The sequence below is a fragment of the Phalaenopsis equestris genome, unplaced genomic scaffold, assembly GCF_001263595.1.
Source record: "Phalaenopsis equestris unplaced genomic scaffold, ASM126359v1 Scaffold000517, whole genome shotgun sequence".
NCBI classification, from domain to species: Eukaryota; Viridiplantae; Streptophyta; class Magnoliopsida; order Asparagales; family Orchidaceae; genus Phalaenopsis; species Phalaenopsis equestris.
The window spans coordinates 1,325,311-1,335,749 of NW_018164957.1; the positions used below are offsets into that span (position 1 = coordinate 1,325,311).

The 10,439-nt window shown below is 32.2% G+C and overlaps 2 protein-coding genes across 6 annotated transcripts in view; one reads left to right on the forward strand and one right to left on the reverse strand.

Annotated features, from left to right (window-relative positions):
- LOC110028626 (mediator of RNA polymerase II transcription subunit 31) overlaps positions 1-3,276 on the reverse strand; it is a 25,250-nt gene extending 21,974 nt beyond the window's left edge. For all 5 annotated transcript variants that reach the window (XM_020730547.1, XM_020730550.1, XM_020730552.1 and 2 more), the window contains exons 1-4: positions 3,106-3,276; positions 2,883-2,980; positions 2,586-2,682; positions 2,364-2,442 (exon numbers count right to left, since the gene is read on the reverse strand). In XM_020730547.1, the coding sequence (XP_020586206.1) occupies positions 2,364-2,442; positions 2,586-2,682; positions 2,883-2,980; positions 3,106-3,155 (324 nt within the window). In that variant the 5' untranslated portion in view covers positions 3,156-3,276. The remainder of the gene's footprint in view (positions 1-2,363; positions 2,443-2,585; positions 2,683-2,882; positions 2,981-3,105) is intronic.
- A 5,770-nt stretch (positions 3,277-9,046) lies between these two features.
- LOC110028632 ((S)-ureidoglycine aminohydrolase-like) lies at positions 9,047-10,209 on the forward strand. Its single transcript, XM_020730561.1, has 3 exons — positions 9,047-9,325; positions 9,833-9,920; positions 10,085-10,209. The coding sequence occupies exons 1-3, from the start codon at positions 9,061-9,063 to the stop codon at positions 10,182-10,184; spliced, it is 453 nt and encodes a 150-aa protein (XP_020586220.1). The 5' UTR covers positions 9,047-9,060; the 3' UTR covers positions 10,185-10,209.
- Positions 10,210-10,439: the final 230 nt, after the last annotated feature.

A 10,439-nucleotide genomic window follows, 5' to 3' on the forward strand; every position in this document is an offset into this window, starting at 1 on the left:
TCATCAGGCCCTACAGACTTTCCACCCTTTGTTTTCTTTAAAGCCTCCTCAACTTCTTTTTTGCTAATGCGACGGTAAAAATGAAACGTTTTATTATTATTTACGATATTAAAATCACTAAGGTCGATCGTATTTTCAGAAACTTCATTAAAAAGTTTATCAAAGTAACTCACCCACCTATGTTGAATATCTTTTTCTAAGAAAAGTACTTTTTGATTTTCATCTTTAATACACTTTATCCCAAATAAAATTTGTTGCTTCATGAACATCCTAAATTTGAAAATCTTAAATTTTACTCATAAAAATAATTTTATTTGTGACTTTTAAATGCCCACATTTAATTTTATGACAATGATTCTTATTATTTTTAATTTTACAACTATTCTTCTTAAAATCCAAAACTAATAATTGATATTAAGTACTTAAATTTTCACTTGAATGACCTTATAATCTTTACATTCTCGACAATCTCTTCTTCTCATAAGAAAATATCATAAGAAAATAATTAAATTGTGTTTTATTAGATCTATTCTTATAAATTTCTCTTTTCTTAAATAAAATATTAACAATAATCAAATCATATGCTAAAGTAAACTCTAAAATGGTTATATCTTTTTCATTAATCACTTCAAAATCGTAGCCACCATGAATATTTCTAAAATTTTTTACCACTATTCCAACATGTCCATTTAAATCTTCTCCAATAAAAAATATTTCTTCAAGAGGTATAATTTATATTAATTCTTCTACATCATTCCAAATTTTTTCTTTAGAACATATATCTAAACCTGCTTGAGGAGCATAAGCACCTATAACATTAAAAATTTTAGTATCAACAACAATCTTATGGGCTATAATTCTATCTTCAATTCTATTATTTTTTACAACATTATCTTTCAAACTCTTATCTATAATAAAACTTACATTATTTCTAGTGCGACTCTCACCTTAATAACAAAGTTTAAAACCTAAGTTAACAATCTCCTTAGTCTTTTCTCCAACTCATTTAGTTTCTAGAATACATAATATATTTATTTTCTTGTGAACTATAATATCAACTAATCTCATTAATTTACCTGTGAGAGTACATATATTCCAATATTATAACCTAATATTAGTTTCACGGACCAAGTTCTTTACTCACATTCATTTGTAATATGGGAACACTTGCTTATTTGACACTATACCCGGACGTCGAAGTTGTGACCCTTGCACACTTTTCATTGCATTCAGGTCATAATACACGTCGCTTCCAAAGAACGCCCTAGACATACGCATAAGCATGTTCTCGATAATTGTTTCCTAAAACATTTTAATATAGCAAGGATTATTGTTTCCTTTTCTTCTCGCACTAATTTGATCAATTTATTATAAATGTTTGAACCAGTTAAATCTATTTTCAATCGCCTTATTTCAATATATATCATTCCAACATTTTTTCTAATACACATATTCATTTATTATCCCTACTAATTTTTTTACATATCCATCTTAACATTATCATTAATGTCACGCTTAACTTAAATAGCAATAATTTTTTCACAACCATTCAAATCCATACAACATCACCAACGAAATTGTATATTAATAAAATTCAGAGTTAAGCTTCCAAAAAAACCTATCATAAAACAAAATTCCCAAGGCACTTCTCCATTTTAACCATTCAGTTTTAAATCAATAAGTTATATCAACAGATATATCAAAATTTCTCGGCCCCAATTAGTGGGATAAAGGCTTGCTATTGTTATTGATCAGACATATCAAAATTCTATTTGTAACTCTTGCAAGCCTGAATTTTATCTTTTCTTCTAATAATATTGAATGATAATTTTTAGCATGAATACTCACTAAAATTACATATCATACATTGAATATTGTTCCACTAATTCTAAAACCTCAATCTTCTAAAAATTTCCTTCATTGCTCTTAATTATCTAATAATTTAAGTGGATGTCTCACAAACTATAATATAATCATCTAAAAAGAAATGCACCATGGCACCTAGTTTTAAATGTCTGTTGCAAACATCTTCACAATAAAAACAAAAAAGATAGAGATATAATGTTAATCCCTGAAACAAACCTATGATAATTGAAAACTCTTGGGTCACTCCACAACTACCTATAATACTAGTTACTGCTACAGCAAATGTCTTTAAAATAAAGATTCTTTGATTTAAATAAAGTAGGAGAAATACATTTCAAATAAGGATGCAATGAAAGAAAATTAAAAATAAATCGTATCGAAAAAAGCATTAAAAGGGAAGAAATAATAAAGATAGAAACATGTTTATTAGAGTATGATAGCTATTGCATATTGTAAACACAAAAACATATTATGATGATATGCTCCACAAATACAACCTTACTTCCAGGATGAGCCATTGCATTACGAAAGTTTGCATTCTGCAGAAGCTCTAGAAAGAAAAGACAATGTGGATACCTGTACAATTCCAGAACAACTTGGGTTGAATTTGCAACTTATATAAAGTCAAATTTTACACGCTTATGCCAAATTCAGAAACAAATGTTTTGGAAGGTAATGTTCAACTTTGAAATAGCAGAAAGAGCATGTCTTTTACTAACATAATGAACTTTATGTACTCTGGTCTTTGCCAGTACTGAAGATACTTTAAGTATCCAATAAAAGCTTCATCTTCGAAATAGCGATTTTGAGCCAAATCTGCAAAATTAATAAAGCAGGAAAGCAATTTATATACAATGCTTGCTTGGTAAATTAGGACGAATTTGATCATGAATGTCGTGAGTAAGCAAAAACAACATGAATCCAAGAAGATTCTCAATATATGACCTATAATATAATGACTTGGAAACATATAACACAAAAGATAAAAAAAAAATGAAACACTATAATCAGCTCACAGTGGATATATGTTGGATTGGCTAGACACTGCACAAATTCCAGCTCCAGCAAAAAGCGCTGGCGGCCATCATCGGGGTCCTTGTACGGGTTTTTCGGCCTGTAAGGGTAAATCTCTAATATAAAAAGATTTCATTTCTAACAGTTAAAGATCGGATCGATACCCTAAAAATGAGCAAAAGAAGTGAAGAAGAATAACAGTCAATCAAGGATAGGAATACTTGCGCGGATGGGGACCCTGTAGAACGATCCGCGTCTTCTTTGGTGGGATGCATCGAAAGTTCAAGCGCACTGAACAAGCTATGTCGAAATCGGAGCGACGCCGAAGGCACTAGCGGAAGCCAGCCTGTCGCTAAAATGGAAGTTCGCTAGACAAACGATTCAAACCAAAATAATTTTTTTTGCGCTCAGCCGAACATAAATAAAATTTTATTTATTTGTATTTTGCTTATTTTGACTCAAAATAATTGATGAGTATTTTTTAAAATAATTTATTTGACTATAAGCTTATAAAATTTAATAAGCAATTAAAATGATTAATTAAAAAATAAAATTCTATTTAAATTAATATTTTTAATATAAATAATAAGATTTAAATTTTGCTACTACTATTAATATTTTAAGGGTAAGACTATGTAATTAGGGTTATCAAAATGATTTGTTGTTCGTGAACAGTTCATGTTTAGCTTGTTAAGTTAACGAGCCAAAGACGAATAAATTTTTTGATCTTGGTATATAAACGAGTCAAACTGGAACAGTGATTTTATTTAACAAGCCTAATATGAATCAAGCTTGGGCTTTACACTCAATTTGTGATATCTAAAAAGATAATAATAGTATATAGGGAATACAAACATAGCATTCTAAAACGAAATTTTTTTTTAACTTGCTATATAAATGAGTCAAACTGGAACAGTGATTTTATTTAACACGCCTAATATGAATCAAGCTTGGGCTTTACACTCCATTTGTGATATCTAAAAAGGTAATAATAGTGTATAGGGAATACAAACATAGCATTCTAAAACGAAATCTTTGGGCAAATCATAATCAAATCAGTGAGAATTTGATAGAAATGAATAATATGGGTTGCACTTTGATCATGAATTTTGATATTTGGGTGAGAATTTGAAAAATGGATGAAACAAGATGCTAGATTTGTATAAAGCAATATTTTTGGGTGCTATGTATATAAACCACCCTATCTAACACAGCATAAATAAGAATACATCCATCATTTGATTCATAACAAATACATCAAAAGTACATATATGTTTACAACATCACATATAGATAATGACAGTAACTATATCCCCTACATTCCAAACTCTACAAACACATTGACACAATAACTCGCTTAAACAATATTATATCAGCTAATCATATGCAAAATAAATGAAACACGCAAAAATGATTCTAGTCAAATTCTTCATATGAAATGCGACAGAATAAAATTTATTTTTACCCACCTCATCATGAGCGAAAAGCTGACACAAAATATTATGCACTAATGCTTCATTTTTGTCTACCCATTTGAAAAACTAATAATCATCTTTCATCTATTTTGAACAAACCTTTTTTTTTTTATTAAGAACATAGAGAAATGAAATAAGAGAAATTAATGTCTTCATTTTGCATATGATTCAATACATGTGGCTCGCTTTTATAAACCTGGTAATGGCATACTCGTAACTCCATCTAAGGGTAAAGTAGGAAATATGCACTATGATGTTTATAATATATAAGTTGTCTATTTGAGAAACCCTTGCATAAAGGGCAAACTGGTTGGTAGCCAAGGCAACTGCGAGTTAGAGGGATTTTGGATGCTAAATAGAGGGATTCCTTCAATGATACCGGATACTTCCCCGTGAGCTTGCTTGTAATGAGTTTATGTCACGCGACAGGGAGAGATTTAGTGAACTGCAGGTTGATCCTCCATGAAGATATGTTGTAGATCATTATGTTTTAGCTTGAGGTGATTACGAAAAAAGTGGTGATCCACCTCTATATGCTTTGTTCATGCGTGAAAAATTGGATTATGTGCTAGGGCTATTGTCGATGTGTTGTCACTATAGAGTTTAGTAGGTTAGAGTTGAATATGATTGTGTTCCTAAAATAATCTTCTTAGCCAATTTATTTTTGTTGCGGCTATTGCTAAAGCTTTGTCCTCTGTTTCGATTGACGATCGTGTTATACTAGAATGCTGCTTGAAACTCCACGAACTAAGTGCGGACCCTAAATATATGCAATAACCAGTTATAGATTTTCTATAAGCCGAATTATCTGCTCAGTCTGTGTCAACATATGCATGTAATTCTGAGGTTGTCAGGTTTAATCGATAGCCCATAGTTGAGGGTTCCTTTTAAATACCTGAGTATCCTTTTGAGCATTTGAAAGTGTCGAGTATTTGGAATATGCATATATTGACTGTCGGCACTATTTTTGGTGTAGGGTTTGCCCGTAAGAAGCTGTAGGTCATCGGAATTGAAATCCCGTTGCCCGCTTCGGAAGGGGTTATTTGTGAAGGAGTGTTGTTGATTGCATGAGGATTCTTGGCTAATAATGTTAGAACGTATTTTGACTCAAACACGTTAGTGTGTTTTCATAAAAATCTATGACATATTTGATTTATTGCACGAAATAGCCTTGATTGGTTTTATTTATTCGTATGCCAAGAAAATTGGAAAGGTAGTAAAGCTGTTTTAAATTAAATTGAGTTCCAAGAGTCGTGATTAACTTGTTTATTGCATATATATTTATTTACAGTAATTAAAATATCATCTACATATATAAGAAGTAAAATTTTAGTTTTGTCATGTTGATAAAGAGGTAAGAAGGGATCAACATTGCTTAATTAAAATTTTTAATTTAGAAGAAATATAAAGTGGAATACCACTGTCTCGGAGCTTGATTTAGGCCATAAACGACTAGTTAAAGCTTACATACATAATGAGGGCATTGATTATCTATGAAACTTAGGAGTTATGACATATAGATAAGTTTCCCGTGCAAGATGGCATTGGAAACATGCAATTGCTGGATTTCCCAACTTTTTGTAGTGGCTAATTTTATTAGCACATGAATTATGGAGAACTTGGCAACATCACTAAATGTTTCTTCATAATAAATTCCCTATTGTTGCTCAAGGCCTTGACCTACGAGGCAAGCTTTATAGTGAGCAATTGACCCATTCATGCGATATTTAATGTGAAAAGTCCATTTACAACCTAGAATATTTTGAACAATTGGTGAGTGGCTTGTTGTTGCAAAGCTATGAACTCTTCAGACATGGCTTTTCTTCAATGAGAGCTTAATGTGTATGTCTAATTATTGTTGATGCGAGAGATTGAATGTTTTGATGGGTTTTAGGTGGCCAGTTTTTTAATAGTAACCATAGGATGTGTGTTGGGTGGAGGACTAGCAATGAGAGAAGGTGTGTTGTGTGTTTGGTGGGCTTAAGGAGAAGAGTTGGGTTGTTGAGGTGATGAGAAAGGTATGGTTTGGTCATTAATTTATTAGATGATTTTGATGTGATGATGGGGGATGAGAGAGTTGATAGATTTGGTGAGAAGGGTGGAGGTGGGAATTAACAAAGATGGGGATGGCTGAGTTTAAGGGTTATCATTTTGATTTTTGAAAAGAGTGAGGTCTTGATAGAGGATATGAGTTTACAATAACTTAACATGCTAGGGAACAATGTTCATTTGTTGGGAGATGCCATAGTAGTTATATTCTTTATGTTGTTTACCATATTCTAAGAAAATGCATAAATGAGCTTTGGGGGTGAATTTGCTAGTATGAGATGCCGACAACTATATTCTAAGAAAATGAATAAATGAGCTTTGGGGGTGAATTTGCTAGTATGAGATGGAGGGTGATAAGGAAAACAAGCATAAACAAAGGTTCGTAAATATTGGTATTCAAGTGGCCGCTTGAACAAAATTTGAAGGGAGACGTGTCGAAGGTATTTGGTGATTGAAGATGATTAGTTAAAAAACGACTGTATCAACTACGACAAACTATAATTGAAAAAATAATTTAGCATGATTTAATAATGTTCTAATAGTTTCTATAATATGCATGTTTTTTTTTTTCTATTCTGTTTTGTTTAGGTGTGTATGAGCAACTTATTTGATGTTGAATGTTGTGATTTTGGAGATATGTTTAAAGATAAGTAGTTTTATATTTATTGCCTCCATATGATCTTAAGTATTTAATATTTATGTTAAATTGATTGCATATTTGTTTATACAGAGAGATAAAACAAGAAGTTACATCAGATTATGCAAGTAAAGGAAAGCACCAACAGTAACGGGAAAAACATCTATGAATGTGATATAATACTTGTAATCGTTAATAGAAGAATAAGCAAAAGGATCCCAAATAGTGATATGTAACATTTCCAAAAGAGTATACTAAGTAATGCTAGAAACAAAAGACTTTTTATGGCTTTTCCGTTAATAGAAGAATAAGCAAAAGGATCCCAAACAGTGATATGTAACATTTCCAAAAGAGTATACTTAGTAATGCTAGAAACAAAAGACTTTTTATGGCTTTTATTTTGATATCATTGAATACAAGAAATAATAGGAGGAGACACGTGTAGTTGGGTTCATATGAGATATGTATTTTAGTGTTTTAATGTGAGGATGCCCAAGCCTATCATGTCAAATATTATTTTTCTTGAGTGTTATTCAAGCGATGATCATGTACAACTCATTATGTGTTGGTCCATGTAAAAGAATTTTCTGAGTAACAAGATCCTGTATGATAAAGTTGTCGACATCAATAAATATTGAGCAATTGTTATCTTCAGCGAGTTAATTAACATATATTAGATTATGAGAAACATGGGGATCTTAAAAGAGAAAAGAGAGGATTAGCTTATGATCTGGTGTGGGTAATAACACAATACCTACATGAGAGATTTTTGTTGTTTATTCATTGTCCACAACAATCCTATCATATTCAGTGTAATGATTCGTAGGTGGTGGTGTGGTGGAATCAAAAAAGGATTCGAAACCGTTAGCAAGAAAAAGTTTCATGATTCGTACCTTCCTCATGACATAATTTTCATAGGTTAGAGGAGAATGGACGACATTCTTGATGTTTGTCATCAATAATTTTAGTGCAGTTGGGATATTGATTTATTTTACTATGTTGAAGGTGTTGGTGGGTAGCTGGGATACATGTATGGATGTTGGAGATGAGAAATTCATTGATCTTGATGCTTTGAAGCTGAAGCTCTAATACCATAAACGAACCTTTCCTTAATTGAGAATAGAGAGAGAAAATAAGAAGCTTTATGTTTTCATTATATATCCGAGTAAATACATAAGTCCCGATTTTATAGACCCATGAGTGACATACTTGTAATTACATATAAGGGTAAAGTAAGAAATATACACTGTGATATTTATAATAAACTGTTTATTTGTGAAACCCTTGCAGAGAGGACAAACTGATTGGAGGGGAAGGCGATTGCGAGACAAAGGGTTTCCATATGCTAAATCGTGGGCTTCCTCCAACGATACCAGATACATATAAGCCTCTTTAGATTTGGGTGCATCGAGAAACCTTTTTGTCATTCTTTTCACATGTGTGAGCAATGTATTTAATGTATTACAAATTGCAATTACAACACACTTAACTATTTTGAAATGCACAGATAACTGTTGATGAACGGCTTAAGCTCATTTTTCCTCGATTCCTAAACACAAAAAGTACCTACAACATATTAGTAAATTTGATTTAATTCTTTTTTTAAATAAGATGTGTCATACAACCAAAATAAACAGAAGATATTAATGATGACTCATGCACAACATCACAACTTAAATAAAAAGTATTACACAAATGTTTCTCAACTAAAATTTAGAAATCAAGATCACCTCAACTTGTTTGGATTAAACATGAATATTTTAGATCATTTCAAGAGCCACAAAGAAGTAAGAAATAAAAAAAAAATGCAATTGAAAAACATACCTCTAAACTAAGGTTTTCAAATTAAATACCATGAAAGATAAAAAAAAAAAAAAAATTGTAACATGGGACGGAGGAGGCCAAGGGCCCAAGAGCCTGAACAAAAGACACAATTAAGAAAAAATATTATGCCATTAAAAAATACCAATAACATCTTCTAAAATATTTAATTTATTGCGCTGAATTGGAGAAGCAATAATGTCATCCATTCATCATCGCCCGAACCAGCCTTACCCAAGTGGCCAAGCTGAACAGAGATTCACAATTTGCCGCCGAATCTCCAAAATGCTCGGTGGTCCTCACGCTCTTCTCCTCCTTCTACTCGTCCATCCGGCTGTTACATTTGATGTATCGGCGGCGGATGAGTTTTTCTGCTCCGTTCCCTCTCTCCATTCCAAGCCAGACTCCAAACCAAACTACTCGAAAGTGACGAACCCAACTCTCTCCCCTTCCCACTTTCAAGGTAATCTTTAATCATGGAAAGCCGCTTAAGTTGTTTCAGATTTCTGCTGTTTTAGTTTTTTCGCCGTTGTTTTCAGCAACCACAAACCCGAAATGTAAATCGCTTACCTTTTTCAGATTCTGGTTGCTTTAGTTTTTTCACCCCTGTTTTCAGCAACGACAAATTCGGAAATTTTCGATTACGATTCTCAGCTTGGCGATCGCCATGGCATGAACAGCGTTTCACGATCTTGTTAATTATCTGTTGCTTTTCCATTACATTGCATGGTTTGCCACACTGCAGTGCTACTATTATTGGCTAACTTGATTTTCTTCTTTCGTTTTCAACTGAAGTGATCAGCCGGAATACCGTAAGTTGCATGAAAGTAATAGCTAAATTTCGTTGAATCTTGGGGGACATGTTTGCTTTTGCCTGTTATTTGGCGCCATTTCATAGTTTATGAATTTTGATCGATCTTACTTTATGCGCTTTGTCTATATTAATGTTAAACGATTTTGCTTACTGCAGATCTTCCAGGATTTACCCGCAGTGTCTATAAAACTGACCATGCCCTAATCACTCCTGAAAGTCAAGTATTTAGTCCTCTGCCAAACTGGTAAGATTTTAAATATATAGGCATCTAGCTAAAATATGAGCATCATTATCTTCTCCTCATTAACATCACCCTCATATCATACCAATTATGATTGGCTTTGCTAATTCTAAACTTTCATCCTTCAATTTTCAACATTTAATGAAAATATCCTTTGTCTTTTAAAGGCTGAATTCACTGGGAGCTTATTTGATCAGCCCTGCAACTGGTTCTCACTTCACAATGAACTTGGTGAAGATGCAAGGTAGGGGAACCATTGTTAGTTAGAATATATAATATTGGGAGATTTATATGCGTACCACATAATTCTTATTTATTTACGTATCTAAAACGTAAACTTTGTGATATATATTTATAACACTTTGGTGTTATAAACAACAACAACAACAACAACAACAACAAAGCCTTAATCCCACTACGTGGGGTTGGCTACATGAATCCTTTTTCTCCATTGCGTCCTATTTAGTGTCATATTTTCATTTAGTTCTAGTGAATAAAGCATAAAAAAAAAAAAAAAGAAGG